Below are 23,884 nucleotides of genomic sequence, written 5' to 3'. Positions count from 1 at the left end.
GCAACATTTTTCCAGTCTTCAACTGTCCAATTTTGGTGAGCTCTTGCAAATTGTAGCCTCTTTTTCCTATTTGTAGTGGAGATGAGTGGTACCCGGTGGGGTCTTCTGCTGTTGTAGCCCATCCGCCTCAAGGTTGTACGTGTTGTGGCTTCACAAATGCTTTGCCGCATACCTCGGTTGTAACGAGTGGTTATTTCAAAGTTGCTCTTCTATCAGCTTGAATCAGTCGGCCCATTCTCCTCTGACCTCTAGCATCAACGAGGCATTTTCGCCCACAGGACTGCCGCATACTGGATGTTTTTCTCTTTTCACACCATTCTTTGTAAACCCTAGAAATGGTTGTGCGTGAAAATCCCAGTAACTGAGCAGATTGTGAAATACTCAGACCGGCCCGTCTGGCACCAACAACCGTGCCACGCTCAAAATTGCTTAAATCACCTTCTTTCCAATTCTGACATTCAGTTTGGAGTTCAGGAGATTGTCTTGACCAGGACCACACCCCTAAATGCATTGAAGCAACTGCCATGTGATCCTCCCTGTGCATCTGCACGAAGCCCTCTACTCACAAAGTCTCTAACATGGAAGGAGACACAATGCCGGTGATGACCTGGCTTGTAAAAAAACAACAGTTCAGTCAGTGTTTTCCACATTTAAACTTTACTTTGGCGGGCCGCCCAGGTATATTCAGCGGCACATTGTAGCATTTTTCAGAGAAACACAGAGTCATTACGTTACACGTCGCGACACGGTGGATATTTTACAAGCACGGATCAGATTAAGCGACAGTGAACACAATAGTGCAGATGTAATTCGTTAGCTACCACGTTGGTTTTGTTTTGAAAGGCTAACATGCGGCGTAGCTGCTGCTGTGAACGGAATCGTAGGACGAAAAGTCCAGAAGACAAGTCCTGTTTTCTTTCGGCGACTTTATACAACGTAGCCTATTACTGATGGAGAAAGTTAAAGCTGGGGCGGCTGTGGCTCAGGAGAGCGGGTAGAGCGGGTTGCCTGTTAATCGGAAGGTTGGCGGTTCAATCCCCGGCTCCTCCAGACTGCATGTTGAAGTGTCCTTGGGCAAGATACTGAAACCGAATTGCCTCTGGTGGCTGTTCCACCAGTGTATGAATGTGTATGAATGGTGAATGCAGATGCGGCTGTCTAGTCAAAAAGACTAGACAGCCGCTATACAAATACAGAGCATTTACATTTACCAGGGAGATATTTAAGTGTCACTCACTTCACATTGTCACCGCTTCTTTTGATAAGTTCCTACAAATAATAAAAACATGCCCCCTTGGTCCATATCGCCCAGCCCTACATATTATATTATACTGCAATTTAATCAAACCAACTAAAGTATGAAAGCACAATGGAAAATCAATAGTGACCATGGGGCCTAGAATTGTTTATTATTATCACATTTTCAGTAAGTTTGTTCAGTACTTCCTCAGGGGCCGTATTACAGAAAGTTCCTTATCTTAAGTCTTACGTTAAGATAGGAATTTTCCCAATTATGTCTTACAGAAGCAAATCCTAACTAACTTTAGGAATCCCATCTTATCTTACTTCATCCTATCTTATCTCAGGTTAGGAAAACCTAAATTCTCAATCCAACACCAGTTATCAACTTTTATGTCTCTTACCTAGCAACGGATGCCACTTTTCTCATCTCGCGAGCTAAGCGGCTTTTAATCGCTGTTTTTTGGTCGTTTTCTTTAATGAAACATAAAGTGAAAAATAGAGCAGAAACAACAACAAAAAAAAAACCTCTGTCGAGAAATCCAAATTCACATAACGCTTAACTCGGAAGATTAAAGAGAGAAAATGGGCTAAAATAGCGGACATAGTCACCGCCGCATATCCAGCTGTCAAAAAGAAAATAAGTCCGTTGACGAGTGATACGAAGAGAAAGGCAGCTGTTGTGTCCAAAGAGCAGAAGAAAACCGGTGGTTCCTCCCGTGCTCCCTCACTGACCCCGGCAGAAACCCGAACTTATCTCAGGAGGTCAATAATGAAGATCAAACAACAATAATAACAAAGGCTGCGGGCTAACGTCATCATCTTTTTCATGTATTTTTTGATTTTAACGTTCTCCTCCTATCAAAGACTTGCATTAGGATCCTTTTGTTACATCAAGCCTTTACATTTTGTTATATGAGACATTATCTAGCGTTACATCGCCTACAGCCTTTCTACTAGTGAGTGTTTTGTCAAACACATCGAGTTAAGTTCCGCCTGTCGACATTTTGTTGATTTTATAAAAGCAATAACAGAGCAGCCATGTGGATTAAACGAGTTAGCAAACACTACCTGGTGGAAAAGTGAAAGTTAGGACGGCTTGAGTTATCCTAAAGTTAGTTAGAGAGTTTATTTGGGATTTTAACAAGTTTCTGTAAAACACTTTTCCTATCTTAAGTTAGGAAAGGAATATTGACTTAATCTGTAACGGTCTTATTCCTAAATCAGTTCCTAACCCTTATTACCATGGTTACCAAGCAGTTAAGATCTGCAGGTTAGGGACTTCAGTTTCAGTACTTAGCTTAATGCATCCTGGACTCATAAGCAGCAGAAACTGCACAGATGGATTAACCAATTAAAAACAATTTATTCCGTTATGAGTCAACGAGCTACAGAAGCAGCAGCAGTGACAGTGTTTTCTGCAGGTCTGATGGTGCCGATTGAAACTCCACAAAAAAAAAAAAGGACTGAATAGATAAACAGCCTGCCGGATATCACAGCAGTTCCATAGTCACATTTAAAAGACTCCACAGCTTGAATGTTGAGTGTTTTGAATCAGAGCTGCTGCAGTGTGACTCACCTCCGGCCACGGCTGTCTTTACCTCAGATGACACCGTCACTGCTGTCGTCGCTATGACGTACTTCACTCCTGTTGAGAGAACATTTAAACCTGGATTAGGGACACATCTAATGAAAATGATAAAAATCTACTGTTTTGTTGCAGAAATAAAAGTCGAGCGCTGAAGAGACGGACCTTTATCGTTCACGGGGTAGTAGTAGAAGCTTCCAGGAGTGTTTTCCACTGCCAGGCGGTACCACAGGGGGAAGTGATCGATGGTGTACAGGTTGTCTTTATCAACATCAGTCAGAAACCGTCTGTTGAGTGAAAGTTCAACTTCAGATGACATTTTCAGTTTGAAACCTACCACAGAAATTAACTGGTGAATTAATCTAGAAGGCCTGGAAAATTGTAGTATTTCGTCCCTGGACTGTAGCATCGTGGCATTTTGATCACTTTGTCACGAAGCACAGGCGAACACAGCAGCTGTGAACTGTTTGTGATGATCAGCTCCAAATGTGAGATGGACTGAATGAACGAGAGGCGGCAGGGACTGTCCCTGAATGAATAATGCTGATAATGATCATGATAATAATAAACCAGGGTATGTTAGACAGGCTGGTTGCGTTTGTCCAACAAGCTGTTTTTTGTTTTCAACTGGGTTTTTGTTTCCTTGAGTTTCTTTTTGCTGATATATTGTCCAGATCAGATTTTTTTTGATTGACTGACCACATGTTATTTTTTTTTAAATATCACCAATATCAGACTTCAGTGTGAACTGGCTGTGGCCTGAAGGTGACCCGCATGCGCACAAGAATAATACAACATCACACGCAGAACGCTACGGACGTACGGAAGTAAACAGTTTTATTTTCTAAGTTGAAGTCAGGTGGAAGACAAGAACGAGGAGAAAGACAGCCAAATTTTTTATTGTCCCTAGGGCTGACCCCGAATAGTCGAAGATGTCAATCTCACAGCCGAAGCTTTGCAGCTAAACAAGGATCGTGCCATTTTGGCGATACGGAGGTGCTCAACGTCTGATTTTACATAGAACTACCAGTTTTCTCCCAATAAGTTAATATACAACCTATTACAATATACATTTCAGCATATAATGCTCTAAATAAAAACTAAACAAAGAAAGCTTTAATAAATGTTTTTAAAGTGTGTGAATAAATCCGGAATTGTAACCCTAACCCTTAAGGTAGGGGGCATCAGTGCGCATGTGGAGGCCTCGCGTTTAGATGTTGTGAGTGTGGAGTGGCAGAAGAGGAACTGCAGAGACGAAGCCTTAATTTCACCGTTGTTGCGCCGAGCTGTCCGCACCTCGCCGGACGTTCGGATCATTTATCAACATTGATGAACCACACAAAGAATATTACATCGTTTTTTACGTGACAATTCTGATTCAACTATATAAAACATTAGTCGGGGACAGCCCTAGTCCCTACACTGACTTACTCCTTCACAGCCGTCCTCCATGTTTGCGTTCAGAGTGACGTCAGAGTGAGTCCGCATGAATTCAAATCTGACGGTCCAGACACATTTAATAAAATCTGACCCGTTTCTGATTTGGAACAAATATGAAATTGGCCTAAATCCAAAGTGGAAAAGATCAGACTGAATGTGACTTGGACTGTTCATACTGTTCTGAGATTTGGTCTTAAGTGAACTGGACACTTAACCTGTGAACACTGCCTGGGTTGAGTCTTACTTTGCCACTCTGGCCTCCACTCCTGCGTATCTCACAATCCTCATCAGGCCGGCACGAGTACCGAGGAAGGCCGTCTCAATTCCTGGCTCCACCCTGCACACAAACAGAAGAGGATGGAAGTCAATTATCTAACAGCTTGTTTAGTCTCTCCTGCAGTGAGCTACATGGAGATCAAACAAACTAAATGACCCAACAGCTGACTTCACTCTCAACCTCTTTTTTTTATAGGCAATTCGTCAGTTCGTACAGTTGTGTTAGTTAAGAGTAAAAATCTGCACAATGATGGCTCATAACACCACAAACGTGAACAGAATTTTGTTTGCGGGAGTCACACCAGAGAAAACTTAAACAGCAGAGAGTTTTTGAAGACACTGCCACTAATGAAGATTAATTATTCCCTTTATCTTTGACAGAAAACTATTTCCAGTTCAAACTGTTTGTTTCTTTTATTTGTGTATTTTTGGGTGAACTGACCCTTTCAGGTATAAAACGGTAAATGTGCTGAATATCTCAGGTCTCACCTGTCGTTGAGCATCAGGGCGTTCCAGTACGCTTCTAGTGGAGCCGTTACCACGGCGTCGAACAGCGTCTGCTGCAGCAACACCTCATCACCTGGACAGTCAAACAAAGGGAACTTTTAGGTCAAGGTCAAATAAACTCTCATAACTCTGAACAGGAACTTGTTAAATGTTGTCAGATTCTCATTTTGTCATTAAAAAGTATCTCAGAAATATATGGAGAGTGACACTTCATAGGATTATTATTTTAGTGTCAGAAACCTACACTCGAGGTCGGGTTCCTTCCCCAACAGGTAGCGGATGACGGCTTGAAGCTGAGTGTATTTTCGGTGGCTGGGGTCGATGTCCGTCTCACAGTACGTCCTGAGGAAAAGACCAGAATAAACAGCTACACAGAAACCTGCCTACATGCTGCTGGGAGGTTAATGTTTTCAAGATTTTAGGAAAAGGGAAAGACTTTAATCACATGAGTCCTGACTTTTACTCTTTTCTTCTTCCATTCCATTAGTTGGACTCACTATTGACCCCTCCCTCAAATTGTAATTCACGGTACAATAATGCAATACTTGTCATTTGCTGATCTATTTGACTCATTCATCCATGTCTTGTTCACATACCACTCAGAGGCGATGCTGAGGTCTGGGGAGGTGAGATCATGCAGGCCTGCGGAGGAAGGTATAAACACTTCAGTCAGTTACAGATTTACGTCCTTGCGCTTCAGTTTGAGAAGCATTTGTGCGGTTAACAGCCTCCAAGTCCACGTGTATGTGGTTGCATTTTTTTTTGAGCATTCAGCACATCTACACATGTTGGTTTTGATACATCGACCTGTACACATACAGCGTCAGACACATCAGTGATTATAGTATAGTTATCTGAATTACGGGAAATCGTACCTTCCTCCACAGACACATTTCCTATAAACATCAGCTTTCCGTGACCCCTCGTCAGCACCATGCCGAAGCTGCAGAGACACAGTAAAAAGGTGAAACGGACAGTGAAGCCCTCGACTGGACGTTTAATCTTAAACTGTGTAAAACTCTGTCCTCTAGTGGTTCAATCACACAGATACACCTGTATGTATCAACAGTGAGAAAGAGTCCTTTTGGTGAAACTCGCTGTGCAGGGGTGACGGTAGAGGTCGGTACTGGATTTATGCAGTTGATATCTGTGATGCAAAAAACTGACAACGATACACTGGCCAATATTATTAGTTTTATAATAATTTTATTTTGCTGAGGATGTTTTGAAATGAGACCAAGATGCACCGAGTGAAACATTTAAATTCAATTAAATTTCCCTCAACTATAAACAATATCAGGGAAATCTGTTCAGCAGCATATTCATTTAGTGACTCTCACTGACACACTATCAAAATGAAGTGCGTGTTTGCTTTAACCTCTACCCGAATCACTGTTCTGCAATTGAAAGATGCAAGTTTACCAAAACACCAGAGTTTTTTTTTTCCCTGCTACACTGACCGTGAACCTGAGAGAAGAAGTTGATTATATGTTGTGTGTGTAGCACTAAGGAACTCCAAATTTAATTTCATTATGCAGCCTTGTGCTGTATAATGACAAATAAACAACCTTGTACCTTGAGAGAAAAAATCCTATTCATCGTATTTCAATGAATAAACAGGTGATGATTTATATTTATCACCAGTTTTTCTGTTATTATAAACACTTTACTTTTCCTCCCCGTTATATGAATGAAAGGTCTAAAGAACAGAGGGTGTTGTTTGCTGTACAGATTTGTAAAGCCCCCTGAGGCAAATTGTGCTTTGTGATATTGGGCTATTTAAATAAAACATGTTGTTTTGCTGTTTGAAAACATCTTGCTAACCTGCATCTAGAATTCTGCTCTTATTTTACTATCTGGTAACCATGTAGATCTTTTATCTTCGAATGTGTACAGAAAACGATTTATGTCGGCCAAGAAAGAAACCCTTCAACCTCTAAAACCAGATGGTTATTTTGAACGATGCATAAAACACATCCACAGCACTAGAAAGCACTCGGCAGTCGGTCCATGTTCCGAGCTGTGAGCGCAGGACTAGAGGAGGTGGACTCGAACGGTGCTCGAACGCAGTCAAGATGGATTCTGTTTATTCATAGTTTTTACGTGACGTAACGTTCCAAGGGAAAAAAAGACGTTATTTTCCGCTGCCTGCCAACCAATAATCAATTGATACACTGTTACTTTGAGTTTATCACTTTTGCGTTGCCAAAATGCTGGATGGTTGTTGTGTTTTCAGATGCACTAATGAGGAGGAGACAAGCCTGGGCTGTGTTGGGCGAGGGATTCCACATAAGGTAAAAGTAAACATTTTTCGAATCTTTAAAGTAGTAGAAAATGGCTTGAGGAAAAAAACACTGATTTACCTGAAAGGTGTCTCATCGATGTTTGTGTAGAAGTAGTCATTGATGAGGTACAGAGGTCGTTTCTGTTGGAGGGGAAGAAAACCACATTATAATCACCGCTACTGTTCAGTCATTAATCAGAAAGCTGGGTCCTCATCACACTTAATCAAACATCCAGGCTGTAAGCAGAGCTGCTTGTTGTGTCTGTACATCCACGCAGTCTCATCAGCTAGATTTAATAAGTCACTCTGTCTGATAAAAGTGTCATCTTTAGTTCAAAACAATGACACGACTCACCTCTGTTAGCCTGAACTGTCAGGAAGCCACTTAGCCAGCAGTCTTATCTAATAAACACTGAGGGTAAAGATAATATGCTAATGCTAGGCTGACGGTTAGCTAAACAGTTGTTAGCTCACAAAAATCAGCTGTGTCCTGACAAACTGACATTTTAAAAGCAAAACCTGCTGACACACAATAACAGAGACCAATAGGGAGAGTTCTTCTTGGAAATAAACACAAAGCGTTACTGCCAAGTACTGAGCTGGAGGGAAACTACAGGTGTAATTCAATACAATATACCACCACAACATTAAGTACTCTTGTAATGGTACTTAAAAGCAGTATACATTTAAGTACTGTACTCCACTGTTTTGCCAGTAAATGATAAAAGGTGTGCACTGATTTTGGAAACACTACTGTCAATTTGATGTTTTAAAAAGTCTCAAAAGGCAGGTGAAACGTTTTTCCTAGACTCTGACTTGTTTTCTAACTCTACGTCATACTACATACCCTAACAAGTCAGACAGTGAGTATCTGTACCTGCATTTGCATTTCCCCATCTCACATTTTCTCTGAGCGGCTTCTCTATCTGTGTCTCTTAACGGGCGCTCTTCTCTCGGTCTGTGCAGCCACGGCAGCTGTCACAGCTCACACCAACAACTCAGTGTTACGTGTATGTTGAACATAAATTACATCACTACTTGCGTGGTTAAAGCAGAATGATGCAGGCACCCCTTGGACAAATCAATAACGAGACACATCTGGCGGATGCGTTTAATTACACCACCCCACAGGGCCGTTATTTTGCTTTTGTAATCTCCAGGATAGATTGTATCATCCCTACTTTTTGTGAAAATAGGAACTGTTTTGTATTAAAATGTGTTAATGACTTAATAATGTTGTATTAAGATACTGTGATTGTTTGATTCCTCACCCCTTTATCCACTGATGCTCTGATGTTCAGGCTGATGCTGCCAGTCTCTCCCCTCACCATGGCTGTTCTCAGCTAGAAGTCAGAGGCAAGAACAAGTTTAATACAAAGTCTTCTGGCGGGTTCACACTACACAAGAGTTTTGTCTATTAAAATGGTCACAGTGTCAGTCAATTCTTGCTTTGACTCAGCAAAGAAAATATACTTAATCCCGTTAGGGGAAATTCAATGTTTTTTCACTCAGTTATTAGGGGTCCAAGCCGAAGTGGGCTGGGAACGTTCCCAGTACCAGCGGAAAACTGAAAACTTATTTTAATTAACTCCTCCGAAGCCGCAAGTCCGATCGACAACAAACTTGGCACGGATAATCTCTGAACCAAGCTGATGAAAGTTTGTAGAGGAAATTTTGATCCGACAAAAATTGTCGCAATTATATGCTAGCAAACATTTACGAAAAACGCTACTAACAGGAAATGATGTCATATTCACTTTGGAATGGCCGATCGACACCAAATTTGGACCACTAATGTGCAACTCGCCCCTAGGTGGTGCTTTTAACCCCAAAAATTCGTTCCTCTATAACCACAAGTCGCATTGACATGAAAGTTGTGCCAAATTGTTCAGCAGCATCCCCTGACACCAGCCACCAAAGGGGAGCCTAATGTTCCCATAGGTGGCGCTGTTATTGCAGATTAAAGACCAAAAAATGTATCCCATTGACTTAAATGCATTTTACATCTCCAATACCGCAGGTCCGATTGACACCAAATTTGGGTCAATTGTTCCCCATGGGCCCCTGATGACACCTGACAAGTTTGGTGCAATTCGGCCTAAAGGTGGCGCTATAATCCAAGCTGAAAGGTCGTGGGAAAGCCCACTGAAATGAATGGGATTTCCAACCAGGGCAAATTTTACTTAGCTTTGGAATGGCCGATCAACACCAAACTTGGGGATCTTATGCGGCACGACTTCCCGAAGGGCTGTGTGACATTTGGTGTCAATCGGCCAAAAGGTGGCGCTATTAATTGTATATCAAAAAACACTCCCTTTCACATACATTAATTTTATATCTCCATGACCACAAGTCCGATTCATACCAAGTTTGGGTCAATTCTTCCCCATGGGCCCCTGATGACACCTGACAAATTTGGTGCAATTCCGCTCACAGGTGGCGCTAAAATCGAAGCTGAAATCTCTCAATAAATCCCATTCATTTCAATGGCATTTTCAAAGGCGGGACGTTTTGCCACTGTTTGGAACGGCCCATCGAGACCAACCTCGGGGGCCTTATGCGGCACGTCGGCGGGGCGCCCGGGCCGACTCGCGCTCCCTCCGCGGGGGCCGGGCGGGGCGGCTTGCGCCGGGAGGCTTGGATCCCGCTTATAACTGCTTGCAGTTCTAGTTATTGTTGTTATTATTATTATACAGACACAGGTCTGAAACACACACATGCACAAACATGATCCATAGCAACAATACATGGAGAGATGTCAGAGTGAACGGGCTGCCGGTAACAAGGATGTAAACAAACAACGGTGTCTGAAATGGTGTGTATGATAGTGGCTGTCTTGTGTTTGGAAAAGTGTAAAAAAGAAAGAAATCACCAACATAATCAGTCCTCTTTCTCTTTGCCATGTTTACAGTTGAAGAGCACTCTGTACTTCTATTGGTCAACAACACAGAGCAGGTTGTGGAAGCTAAACTCTTGTGGCAGATGTACATTTATCTGTCGGGACATCGTGAGGCAGCAACAGCTGTCATCTGTTATGACATTACACGGGATAAACCCATTTTCCTTTCGGATGACCCTGTTGGGTCTGGCTGCTATCCGGCTGATACTGTGTAGCCTGAACCCGGAATTAGACTAAAATGATATTACAATATGTAAAGGGTGTCATTCCAACAATCTCAAGTCTGCACTAAAATAATATGTTTGCGTTTCATGTTTTTATATCCAGGTGGAATGCACGCTAAACGATGGGGCCTTGTGTCACACGGGTAGAACTGCTTTCTGGGGGTCGAGACCTGGTTTTAAGGTTCAGGTTACAATTAGATTAAAGGTTAAGGTTTGGGTTAGACATGTAGGGAATGACAGTAAATGAAATGTCCCCACAGGCACAGAGGAACAAACGTGTGTGCGTGTGTGGTTACCGTCTCCTCTGTATCCTCCCACTCCACCTCGGACATATCCACACTATTGTAGTTTGGCTTTGGCTTCAGTTTCTTTCCATCTTTATACTGTAGGATAGAAGACACCCTGTTACTGCGTGCATGTGTGTGTCAGTAGTGAAATACTGTATAACTGTCCTCATAAATACTTAACACCTTTTCCCCCTTAATGGACCCTTCAGGTCATCTGCTACACGGTCAGAGTACAGCTCTCACTTTAAATAGCGATGCAGTAAATCAGAGCTCCTGAGGCTCTTCAGCTAAATATGAAACAGTAGGCTACTCACCAGAGGGCGAAGGTCAGGGTGAGCCAGGATGTAACCGTTGTTGGTGATGAGGAAGGCGTAGCCGTGAGCTCCCAGCTGCGGAGGAAGAAACAGAAAGCTGATGGAAGGGACGTTTAAATTTAATCGTGAAATCTGTTATCTTGTGTCTCAGTCTGGATAAAATCTGAGAAATTGAGCAGAATGAGCTCACCATGTATCTGGGTGCCAGCTTCATCACCTCCATCAGTGGGATGTCGGAGCCGACCACACCCAGCAGGATGCCATGGGACAGCTGGAGAGACAGGCGGCGGGGTCACTAATACGGCTTTATTATATAGAGTTTAGACATCTGAAGAAATCTCCCCTCTAATCAACCGACATATACAATACAACAACAGGTTTGTCATGTGGAGTAAAATATTAAATGTAAACTACAATCAAGTCACCTTTGGTCTGTTTCCTGCTCCTGTGGTAGAACGTTTTTTAGTTCTCTGATGGGTTTTCATCGCTTGCACTCCTGTTGTCCAGTAAAATAATCTATCTGCTATCTACGTCTATATAAGACGCACATTATTGTTCCAAGCTGACTATTAGTATATATGTTTTTAATACGTGTCCTGAAGGGATCTTTAATATTTAGCTAAACCTTTATCTAATGTCAGCTGGTTTAAAATATGTACAATTTGGATTCTAGATGTTTTGCATGTTTTCCGTGCGAGGCTCATGGGAATTGAGGTGGAAAGTTTTGGAGGTCATGAAGTGTTGGACAAACACTTTGACCTGCTGGTTGCTTTAGATAAAAAGTCACCAGTCATTAGGATTCATCCTCTGGGCAGCAGAAATGTAAATCTAATCTGAGATATTTCCCTCTGGACCAAATTAAGACAAAGCAACATAGCCATCATAAGAACTAAGCCAAGAAAACAAGGTTAATGTGACATGTTGTACTTCATTTTTAAATAAATGAGCGTTCAAGTCGACACTGACCGTTTCCTTCTTCTTGCTGAAGACTGGCATGGCCACTGAGGTCATCAGCAGCAGACTCTGAGCTTTGGTGGTGAACAGCTGAGACACGGCAAAACATTCAGCACACACTGTGGTCATTTTTTAAAAAACACACACTTTCTGAAATGAACGATGGATCAAGGAAAAGATTTATAAAGACAGACATTTAAAATAGCATTACTTCTCTACACGGCTATACTGATACGCCAGCTGCTTGGACTAAACAGTGCTGGGTGGACAAGTATTGGGACCACATTATAATCTATATTTAATTTTATATACAAAGAATATTTTTCATCATCTAAGTCTAAATAATATAATATATATAAAAGGAAATTCTTCTCTATATATACACACACTAATATAACAATGTTTACTTTGGCAGCTCTGAGGTTAAACTCCAGGTGGCGCAACAGGACTGCAGCAGTTCTTTGTAAATTTAAAAACCCTCTGGTGGTAAACAATATCTACAATCTAAACCAACATAAGGGCCAGGACAGTCCAGGAGGACATGTTATAACTTCGAGGGAGTCATTAACGTACATTAATATATGTGTCTCTTGCTGTAAAGTGTGGGAGCACATAATGAGAACGTGAATAGAGTTATGAGCAAACAAAGCAAACAAAACCTGTGAATCTTCTGTAGTTTTGTGTATAAAGAAACAGTGTTGATGTTTTGAAACGCATTCTACTTATTTATTACACACAGAAATATTCTTTTCTTCTTGTTCCTACAGGTGGATGTTTAAGCTTCACTGTGCAGAGTTCGACACCAGGAGGCTGTTTGCACATTCATCTGCTGAGAGTGGAAAGTTTCTCTGTGTTTGTTGAATATCAGATGTTGCAGGACTGCGAGGATGATTTACAACATCACAAATAGTTCGGAAGCCTCATATGTGATGTAGAAACCTTAAGCTGCCAGTGCACATTCATTACACTGAGACTGGACATCTTGTGTCCACCAGGAAAACTTCAGATATTGACAGAAATTTGCACAATCCTAGGAATTTCTAATGTGCTAGTAGGAGAAGATGTGTAAATTATACTTTAGCCGACACACGTTACTGTTCCAAACTAACAATGTGTATGTTTTACATGTCTGGGGGGATCTTTTTACTTTTTACTTGCTGTTGTCACTCAGGAGTGACATCTCTCCTGCCAAAGGCTCAAACCTTCCTAAAACCTTGGAGGAAGACATGTCTCTTCCCTTAAATGAAGTGTGAAGAATGTACTATGTATATTTTATCAATTTCACACTCACTATCTGCTTTCAGGAAATCTCTAGTGGATATTTGTTCAGATGTCTGCAGTTGTTTAACAACCTAATCCTTTTAACAACGTGTGCCATGTGTTTTAATTTTTAAAGCTCCTTATGGCCTGTTTTTCTAATTCAACTTTTTAACTAGTTGTCCATACTGCTGTCACCACGGTCCTATTTGATCATATGTTGCCCTTGCCTTGTATCCCATTGTGAAGTTTGTTTGTGTTTTGTTATTTTTACATTATGTCTCATTTATCTGATTTATAACCCGTGTATCCTTCCCTTCAAGAGGATGTCTTCCTCTTGCCATGTCGTGGTTGTGAATAAGAATTTGTTCTTATTAACTTGCCTGGTTAAATAACAGTTAAAAAAATAAAAATCTCAGTATTAAAACTACTTTGAGGGCACCTGGAGACAAACAGTTTGAGAACCGTTCTCCATGTTGACTCCTGCAAGAAGACCTGACTATTTATCTAAAACAACAACTTCTAATTTTTCTTTACCTCCTTGGTGTTGGGAAGCTGTCGGAGCAATGGAAAGGAAGGCCCAGAGGATCATGGGAGAATGAGCCGAAACACAGGGGAGGAAGCAGACAGACAGATGAAGGTGAAGTGACGATGATGATGATTATACAGTATGTTGACTTAAAGGAGTAGTTCATCCCAATATACCGTATCTGATACAATTAAGGAAGATGCCTAAAATATGAATCCCTTGTCTAAATACTGAACTGCTCCTTTAAGCTCTCTGATTGGCCGGCTCGGCTCACCACAGTGTCCATGTAGGCCTCCGTCCAAATGATGTCGTGGTCGTGGTTGATGACCATCGGTCGGCTGAGCACGTGCAGGTATTCCATGACGTTCTCCTGCACGTCGGCCAGTGTGGAGATGTGTGTGTAGTAACCTGAGAAAACACACAGTAACTGACTGCATGCATGCAAAGAAACACCGGTGAACACACACACACACACACAGGCCACTGACCTTTGTTGTTGCAGGCGATCCACTTGGTGTTTCGAGCAAAGGTCATCTCTCTGCCGATCAGGTAGGTGAAGACTCGTACCTGAACAGAGAAACACACTGATGTGGTGCTTCCTGCTACACACACACACACACACTATTTTGCAAGGGTGCAGTGCACCGTCGCTGCATACCAAGATGATTGTGATTGGTTTAAAGAGATACAAACAAGATAGAGGACTTTTCCCCCATACGTAGGTGATAATGTGCTCAGCCAGACCTTTCTCCAGTGATAAAAGTGTGGTGAGAGGTCTGGCTATGAGAGACTATCAGAAAGAAAGTAATTTTGCTGTTAGATTCCAGTTAATCAATTAATTATTTTAAGTTACTCTTTTACTATTTTTTTTTGTGTCTTAACAACAACCTTTAACTTGTCGCCATGAAGCCCAGTAGGGGAGAGCTGCCATTCCCTTTTCTTTTTATGCCTTGATAGGGGGTCAGGTTTAGGATTGAAACTTTTCTATTTGGGTATTTTATTTAGTATTGTGATTTTTTTATTTGTACTCAGGGCTGAACTCTCTCTGATGCTGCATTTAAGCTACAATCTGTCAATAATAGACTGAAACTGAACAGACTGACTCCACATATTCTTCATCCAGCCTTGTGTTACTCCCCTCTCTCCCAGGACCAAGTCAGGCTTGTGACTCTTCTCATTCTTTAAAGCAACAATTAGTAGAATGACGACGCAATTTAGGTCCAGTCGTTTGAGCTGTTTAAGATACAGGAGTTTTGTTCCAGGACATTTACTTGTAAAGTTTTTCTGCACGTGATACTTCTCTGTCTTAATGACATTATTCCAACAAACTTTTGCCATATAAGCATCAAATTAACTGGATCAGTAATAACAGAACTTTGTGATAACATACAGTAATCTTCACACAAACATTCAGGCGTGCTCACGCTAAAGATTTCATTGATGAAAGTTAGCTTATCTTGCGAGGATCTCCTTCCCCGTTTCTCACCCTGCGCTCAGGCCAGTTCTCCTCCTCAAAGACAGACTCAAAGTCCTCCATGGCTCCGTCTGTGATCAGCATGATGGCCTGGTTACACATGCTGCCCTGACCGTTCGACCTCGCCTGCAACCAAACAGAGTTCATACAGAGCAACGACTTCAAATGACTCCAGTCCAACTTGATTCAGCACACAATACTGGAACCGTGTATACTCCCACAGGTATTACAGTGATTGTTAAGTGTCCTCTGCATCACATGCAACTCAGGATTTATGATTTATTCTTAGAATTAGTGTCAGTATGACACAAATCCCACTGGTTCACTGTCTGTCAACTGGTTATAGTGAACGCAAATTTGTCAAGTGCATCTCCATGAATATCGTAAATTTAATTTAAAAAAGTAAAACTTTCATATATTCTAGATTCATTATTAATTATTTGAAGCATGTTTTTGTTTTTGTCTTGATGATTACAGCTTACAGCTCATGGGATTTTAGAATAAAGAATTTATAATACAGAAATGTCGATCTGAGAAGAGCTCTTATCAGTTAATTAACCCAAACAGCAACAGTGGTAACAAATTAAGTTAATATTTTATAAACGTAATCACACAGAGCTTCAACGTTATTTTGTTTTGTTTTAATAAGAGAGTTTATTTTCATTTTCAGTCTTTTTTTCAGTCATAAAGAGACACAAACCTCATTGAGGATTTTGAAGGATTCCTTCATAGCATTCTTGATCTTCGCTTCTCCTTTAACATGCAGTTCCTCCACCAGCACCTTAAAGTGCTGAGAGAGAGAAACACATTAATATCCTTCATCAACAGATTGTGTTGTGATAAAGATGGTTTTATTTGTCCAGGCTTTCAGATATTTGTCTCCCCCACATCAATGGAGGTCAATGGTAATTAGAACTGAAAAACATAATTTGTGAAAATTGAGCAGTGTGTCTGTTCTGTGTCTCAGTGAAAAGATATTACATTAGTAATCGAAAGGAAATCACACAGAATATCCTAAATGTGTGTGATTTGGTTAAAGAGATTCAGAGAAACAGCAGTCTTTCCTACTTTACCAGAGTCACACACTAAATGCCTTCGGACAGACCTCTTTTTATGTATTTGGGAGGGCAAAACTGAGGCTGAAGCAGAGCATCAAAAAAATGTATTAATGAGGTTTAAGTTGAATGATAAAGCATGAATAAGAGTGAGCAATGATCAGATTTAAGTTGAATGATTAATAAGCATCTTATAAGTTTATAAAAACAATTTACCGTTATGTCTAAAGTACACTTAATAGCAATAAATAAATGTTGCTTCAAATTTCAATCTGGTGTCTTTTTTAAGCTTGTATTTGACAGAATACCTTATTATCTCAATTGAAAGTACTGAAACAAATGTTTACGTGACATAAAAAGATATGTTATTATTTTGGCAGGTAAAAAATATGTTTGGCCGGTGGATTTTTTAATCTACTAGTCCCATTGGCAGGTGAGCCAAGAAGTTAATTTCCACCCCTGGACTGAAGTCATGTCAAACAGCAATATTAGGCTGTCTTGGCTCATTTGTTGAGTGTGTATGGGTGCAAATAACATAAGTAAGTAAACTAAGCTATGTCTCAGTCTCAGACAAACCCCTGATCTGGACGCTCACAGACGTCACTGTGACTTCTTCTTTAACAGAAAGTAGTCCCAGCGGGTGAACTGACCAAAGTAGCCCTAAAACTAAGTCTTAACCCTCACAAAGCTCTTTAAAGGTGTTAGAGCAGGCCAAAATGTCCTCACTCTCCCTCATAAAAACAAAACATGAGCACTCTACAGTTCTCAAACTCATGTTGATCCTCACAAAGTTAAATGTACTGTACAAAAACACTCACACACACACACACACACACACACAGCCCTGAGTTGACCTGCTGTGCCAAAAAGTAGGCCAAGTGCTTGATCTGACAGTGGTGTTGAGGGTATTCCCCTGTGTGTGTGTGTGTGTGTGTGTGTGCGCGGGTGCATGTGCGTGTGCGTGTGTTGCTCAGATGCCTCGTCAGCTCTTTAAGCCTCCATGAAGCACATAATGGTCTTACCTCTCTGTTGTCCAAATCGGCCTGGACCAGAGTTCCCTTGAAGCACGGCTCCACGTACCGAACGTAGTCAGTATACTGCACACAGGAGGACACAGGTTCATGAGCAAACAAGCAGTCGCTGGTTCAAATCCCTGCACCGGTAACAGCACCAGAGCCTTCACACCGTCAGTCACAAGCAGGACTAGGACCTTCCAATGCATGTAATGTAGTGGGGGAATATAACTAAGTATATTTATACTCAAGAACTGTACTAAAGTACACATTTGAGGTACTTCTACTTTTTTATTTCCAACTTTATACTTCTACACATGTAAGATAAAGATTTTGCACACAACACACACAAAGAGCTTCTAAAAATCTTTGTTATAAATTAAACTACCTGACAGTTTATACAAATACAGCTGAAACAATTAATCGAATAAATTAATCTTTGATAAGCGTAACTTTTCTTGTAAAACATTTCATGGTTCCAGTTTCTCAAATTGGAAGATTTGCTGTTTTTTTTTACTTTTAATTATTCTAATAATAATCAGTTAATGGAGAAAATGCTCAGCAGATTAATCTGTAATGAAAATAATCTAATCCAATACAAACTACAACAGTAAAATCCCGGTTTATATAATGTGACACTGTGTTTGGTCGTTGAAATATGTGTGTGTTTTTCTCACAGCGATGACGTTGACAAAGTCGTTCTCTCCCAGCGTGTCCAGGATGGTGTTGATGGTGTGTTTGGCGATGGTCATCTTCAGCCCCTTCATGCTGCCGCTGATGTCCACCATGATGATGATGTCTTTCGGAGACGTGGCTGCCTGGATGTACCTGAATACGGGATGACAGAAGACACTCACAGATCCTTTATTCACATAACTACAACATTTACTCATACTACACGTTTTAGACCTATTTCAATTGTTTACTTCATTATGTTACTTTTCATTACAGACGTGTTGTCGCCAGTACCCTTACCCAATCACACGCTGCCAGCCTCTCCGCTAAGCAACTGTTACTAAAGCTAAAAAAAGGCAGCTATGAAAGAAAAACAGGCTTTTAAAAAGGACAGTTTCAAATAACAAATTGGTGTACAAGAAACTTCTGCAGACCGTCTGCACTACGTAAAGAGACCATCAGGCATCAAACTCACAATAACAAATGCATTTTTACTAAATCACAAACAACTGAGTAAACTTAACCATCATCAGTCCATTCAAACATTATTATTTTGTGATATTTCATATCACCTCTGCCCTTGACTACCAGGTGCAATAACAGAGAGCTTAATTTTAAATTAATATTGATATGAAATAAAGAAGAACTCCAATGAAACTGTGAAAATAATTATAATAAAAATACTGTTTATTAAATTATTTTTAAACGATTGATTCATATTAATTATTCTGTGTCATGTTATTGACTAAAAACATTAAACACGTAAAACCTTACAGTTGTTGTGTATGTTGATCCACTGAGCCACATTGACTTAAAATATATGGACAGATATTTACAGCTCTTAATATATCATGTAAAGCACCAATCCCTTTGTTTCTAATCAGATCAGAGTTATACAGTATATACCTTGCTTTACCACTACAACTGGATTTTCCAGCTCCGCTGCATTAATGCAGCCTGGCGAGGCGTTCAGGGACATATGCAGCTCTCTGGTATTATTTAGAAATGCATGAACAGTCACATATGGTGCCATGTGGGCCGCAATGACCCGGCTAAGGAGCAGCTTATCGTCTTTTCCAGAGGATCAGGACTCTGGCCGCTGCTCAGCTGACAAACAACCAACAGTACGACTGAAACTCAGCCTTACAAAGGGATTTCCTCCATTTTTGAAATTTGTACTAAATTTCGTGTGGTTAATGGACAGAAGGTGGAAAACAACACTTGTCACCATCAATTTTGGGAAGTTGTTAATGTCAGAGGCCTTGATATAACTTGATGGTCAATTTCAGGGTTGTAGTTTGTAATTTATCAAGTTAAGTGTCTTTACATCTCAGAAAAATAGAAGATACACTTATACTATATATAAATATTCATTTTACAACCTGCTTTTAGGCTGTTTATCCATCTCAGCATATATATTTACTATATTTACCACCTGTCTACAACCTGTTTGCATATATATTTACTACATTACTGCAAAACCCGTTTACAATTTATACATTTAACTCTTACTGTACACCTGTCTACCACAAGATTATATTGTATTTAATATTCTAGTATATTTATTCCTATATTTTAGCTGCTGCTTATGTCACTTGTTCATACATATCTGTAAGGGCACTGTTGGAGGGAGCATGAGTTGACAGTAAAGAAGTTGAACTTCAGCAGCATTTGTGATTGATGTATTTTCAGGCAGACGCATTTTTTGTACCAGAAGGATTTGTCTGTTTTAATATGCTGAGGATTAACAAACACAGAATCGCAGCGTATTGTATTTTTAAAGAGGATATTCTTTATGCCACAACTGAAGCTGGTTTAGTGGTGTTGGGAGCTGAAGGCAGTAAAATATATTGTAGTAGTCTTTTGTAAAACATACAAACAGAGAAATTCACAGTATTATCTAGTGGCTTCCAGCCTCTTTTCTTTCTGGACTTTATGTCCATGTTTCCAGTTCTGCTGGCGAGATCACAGCTTTATCAACCGAATAAACTTAGCAACCCATCTGTCTCAGTGTTCTCAGCAGAGCAGAAAAGTATATAATTTATATCTGTAAAAAAAAAAACAACACAGTTCAATAGGTTCCTTCCAACACGACGTCTAAGCTTCATTTAAATCCAGCAGAGCACGTCAATAGTTGTTTTGTGACTCCTTGTAGTCGAGTGAATAATCTCAGAGATAAAGGAGGAAGTAGCGTGGCTTCAAGGTTGACACTAGAGCCCGACCGATATATCGGCCGATATGAGAAAATTGTATTTAATCGAATCGGCGCTTATGACAGCAGATATATGACTATTGATAAAGAAACAGATCCTTCACTCATGTCATGAGTTGAGTATTGTTAACAACACTACTGCAACAGAAAAACCACAAAAGAAAACAATTAACGTGATTGTAGATTTATTTCTGAATATTTAGCCCTAGTTCACCACTTCTACATAGTCTCTAAAATCACGTGCTAATACTGCCCGTTGCTAAATTAGCCACAAAGCTGATGCCGTGTTTATCGGAGCACTAACCTTAATGAGCCGTTAAACTATCGTTTCTGACATATTCTAAATACATATCTGCGAGCCGCCTGTCTGCAGTTACAGCCAGCGTGTCTGAAATTATTAAACCAAAGTCGACGTGTAAATAAACGTGAGCTGAACAAGAATCTAACACGGCTTCCTGTAGCTCGTCTTTGTGTGACGTTGTAGATGTGAAACGTTGTAGTCAGAGCCGTAACGGCCAGGTTATACTTTAACTGGACAAATACTATAACGTTAGTTAAATGAAATCTCAAAGTTGCAAATCCTTGTTGTAGACAATCTTGTAGTAATAAGCCCTGGACATACTTGCTTTTAACTATGCGTTCGCTTACGCAAGATGGCTGCCACGCGTTGTTTACATTAAAACTCCAGGAGCTAGTCCGCTATTACCGAGATAGTTATGATGTCTCTTTAAAATCATGACATCCTCTAGTGTCGCTATCTTCAGTTTCTTTACGATGTGCAAAATTGGAGGTCGTCAAGGAAGATAATCCGGCCCTTATCTGCTCCCCCAGTGGATACACATTTAATCCTCCAGGTACACGTAAAGTACGCAGACAAGTATGTGAACAATGCTGTTTGCGTCGCAGATGCCTGTCTACGCCTGTCTACGCCTGTCTACGCCTGTCTACGCCTGTCTACGCCTGTCTACGCCTACACATTGTTTAAAAAAACACGCTGTAACGTTATCGTAGATGGCATGTTTTAGAGCCAGCTGGTGGTTGAGAAATGGTTTTTCGTAGTTTTGGGTATTAGCAAAGAGTGCTGATACAGGGATAAACTAGATGTGAATATGCTACATCGAATGTAGTTAAAGGGCAGATTCTGTTGTTAAAGTAAAATACACAGAGCCAACACTTATTCTCTTTCAGCCATCTGTTTACAGTTGCACCTTCCTGAAGCAAATATTTATTGATGTGCAATTGTTTTCATGTTAAGTCGTTGAGACTGTAATCTATTTTATTAATAAAAGGTAGTATGGCTCACATACGGAACAGCTTTCATGTCAGCCTGTTCTAAATGTAGTTTTTACAGGAAAGGGAAACTGCTCAGCCTCTCTGGGTGGCAGAGAAGCTTTCCTGGGAAGCAGGTGGATCAGGACCTCGTGGCCCTGGATCACAGACTACCTCACAGACCGTAGTACGTCAGGCCACATGGCTGCTTGTCAGACATGGTGACGAGCAACACTAGCAGACCCCAAGCAACTGTACCGTCACGGTTTCTGTTCGCTCTCTACACCTCTGACTTTTGCCTCCAGAAGTTCTTGGATGACTCCTCCATCGTCGTCTGTATCAGAGATGACAGGGTGGAGTACAGAGGCCTAATCGAGAACAGCAACCACCTCCAGCTCAACACAGGAAAACCAAGGAACTGGTGGTGGACTTCCCACAAGTTCCTGGAGATGCAACCAAACAACAAACTGGACAAACACGGAGGCCCTCAACAGGATAGGACAGAGCAGGCTGTTCTTCCTGTGGAGGTTCAGGTCCTTCAATGCGTGCACCAGCCCCACGCCTCAGCACCCAGTACCTCCCAGCTCTGCTGATAGAGACTCTTAAACTTTTGCACATCGCACATGTACAGATATACACAGCGGATACCATATTTTATTTTCAATTGCATATAGTGTGTATATTTTATATTTGATTCTGATCTCATCATAATTCCAGCTCTTATTGTTTTTTATTATGTCTTTTAATCTTTGCACAACATTCCCCTGTGCTGCTGTGTCAACTTAAATTATCCCAACGAGGGATCAATAAAGCAACAGCTTCTCTTATCTTAATGCTAACATACTGATGATTAGCTGGTAAAATGTTTACTAGATTCAGAGTGCGTGTTCCCATGCTAACATTTACTAATTAGCACTAAACATAAAGAGCAGTTGAGGCTGATGGGGATGTTGTTAGTTTGGAAGATATCTGGTTACAAACCAAAGTTATTACAGTTCACCTTGAGGGGAGCATGAGGATGTGAGGATGTGTGATCTGAACTCACCAGTTTCTGTTCCTGCAGTCAAAAGCTGCCACACCGTTTGAGTCCGGAGTCCATTTAATACCTGACAGAGACACGAGACAGTCAGTAAGTTCACAGCACTTTACCTTCCTAATACTGATAATATTAAAAGCTGGAAACACGCAGAGATACATCAACATCTACCACACTGAACATTTCAATATATTCTGTGGCCTATATATTAGAAAATAACCCACAACGCATTTTTTATTTTTAGTCCACATAATCTGTTGAAACAGAAGTAGAGTTGAATAAAGTTTTATGCTATTTAGTTTTTAGTGTAGACCTGGCTAAGAAAGGTAAAGGTAAAAAGCTACATTGACACACATATGACACAAGACAACCTATACACGCACTTAAAGAATCCAGCCTGTGGGAAACATCTACACGCATCCTTACGGACATCTGCCACCAGGGACTTATACTCCCTAAGTGGTACCAGCACCTCTAACCGGAGAATCTTTTGTAAGGAGTTTCACGGTGAGAGTGTTCAATATGAAAAAGGCAGTATTTCCTATCCTGAAAACAACCCTTGGGACTTTTAAAAGCCTGCTACACCGTGTTTGGTAACTTCTGACCGCAATCATTAAACCCAAAAAGTAAAGTAATAATAATAATTCTTTATTTGTAGAGCACTTTTCAAAAACAAGTTACAAAGTGCTTTAACAAGTGTAAAGACAATAATACAGAAACAAGATAAAAGCAAGGAAATATTGAAACGACTAAAATACACATTTAAGATAAATATAAAATTAGTAAAATAGAATAAAATAAAGCCAAATAAGATCAGGAAAAGCTCTCCTATAAAAGTATGTTTAAAGAAGGGACTTAAAAGAGTTCAGTGACTCAGCCGACCTGATTTCCTCGGGCAGGCTGTTCCAGAGCCTCGGGGCCCTGACAGCAAACGCTGTCCCCTTTAGTTTTCAGTCGAGACTCTGGAACAGACAACAGACCTCTGCCCGAGGATCTCAAGGTACGTGCTGGTGCGTATGGGACTAAAAGGTCAGAAATATAACAAGGCGAGAGGCCATGAAGAGCTTTAAAAATGATCAATAGAATTTTAAAGTCAATTCTAAAACATACTGGGAGCCAGTGTAATGAAGCTAAAATAGGAGTAATGTGGTCATATTTCTTTGTTCTGGTTAAAAGCCTGGCAGCTGAGTTCTGGACAGTCTGGAGTCGATCAGTAGATTTTTGGGTTAAACAGGTGAAAAGGCTGTTGCAATAATCCAGGCGTGATGAGATGAAGGCGTGTAAAATGGTCTCGGTGTCCTTAAAAGTTAACATAGATCGAATTTTTGCTATATTTCTAAGTTGATAAAAAC

The 23,884-nt window shown here is 40.6% G+C and overlaps 1 protein-coding gene across 6 annotated transcripts in view; it reads right to left on the bottom strand.

The window, feature by feature from the left end:
• The window catches only part of LOC123961804 (voltage-dependent calcium channel subunit alpha-2/delta-4-like), a 160,933-nt gene that overhangs the window by 44,260 nt on the left and 92,789 nt on the right, over positions 1 to 23,884 (bottom strand). For all 6 annotated transcript variants that reach the window (XM_046037511.1, XM_046037513.1, XM_046037517.1 and 3 more), the window contains 21 exons: positions 22,542 to 22,602; positions 18,018 to 18,168; positions 17,350 to 17,424; positions 15,973 to 16,062; positions 15,285 to 15,398; positions 14,287 to 14,365; positions 14,073 to 14,206; positions 13,807 to 13,824; positions 12,025 to 12,102; positions 11,249 to 11,329; positions 11,059 to 11,133; positions 10,754 to 10,840; positions 8,606 to 8,677; positions 7,414 to 7,475; positions 5,926 to 5,993; positions 5,647 to 5,692; positions 5,295 to 5,392; positions 5,033 to 5,123; positions 4,512 to 4,604; positions 2,993 to 3,114; positions 2,819 to 2,887 (listed from right to left, as the gene is read on the bottom strand). In XM_046037511.1, the coding sequence (XP_045893467.1) occupies positions 2,819 to 2,887; positions 2,993 to 3,114; positions 4,512 to 4,604; positions 5,033 to 5,123; positions 5,295 to 5,392; positions 5,647 to 5,692; positions 5,926 to 5,993; positions 7,414 to 7,475; positions 8,606 to 8,677; positions 10,754 to 10,840; positions 11,059 to 11,133; positions 11,249 to 11,329; positions 12,025 to 12,102; positions 13,807 to 13,824; positions 14,073 to 14,206; positions 14,287 to 14,365; positions 15,285 to 15,398; positions 15,973 to 16,062; positions 17,350 to 17,424; positions 18,018 to 18,168; positions 22,542 to 22,602 (1,764 nt within the window). The remainder of the gene's footprint in view (positions 1 to 2,818; positions 2,888 to 2,992; positions 3,115 to 4,511; positions 4,605 to 5,032; positions 5,124 to 5,294; positions 5,393 to 5,646; positions 5,693 to 5,925; positions 5,994 to 7,413; positions 7,476 to 8,605; positions 8,678 to 10,753; positions 10,841 to 11,058; positions 11,134 to 11,248; positions 11,330 to 12,024; positions 12,103 to 13,806; positions 13,825 to 14,072; positions 14,207 to 14,286; positions 14,366 to 15,284; positions 15,399 to 15,972; positions 16,063 to 17,349; positions 17,425 to 18,017; positions 18,169 to 22,541; positions 22,603 to 23,884) is intronic.

Source organism: Micropterus dolomieu, linkage group LG22 (assembly GCF_021292245.1).
Source record: "Micropterus dolomieu isolate WLL.071019.BEF.003 ecotype Adirondacks linkage group LG22, ASM2129224v1, whole genome shotgun sequence".
NCBI classification, from domain to species: Eukaryota; Metazoa; Chordata; class Actinopteri; order Centrarchiformes; family Centrarchidae; genus Micropterus; species Micropterus dolomieu.
Note: the sequence above shows the minus strand (reverse complement) of the source record. Positions and strands in the feature narration are given on the sequence as shown.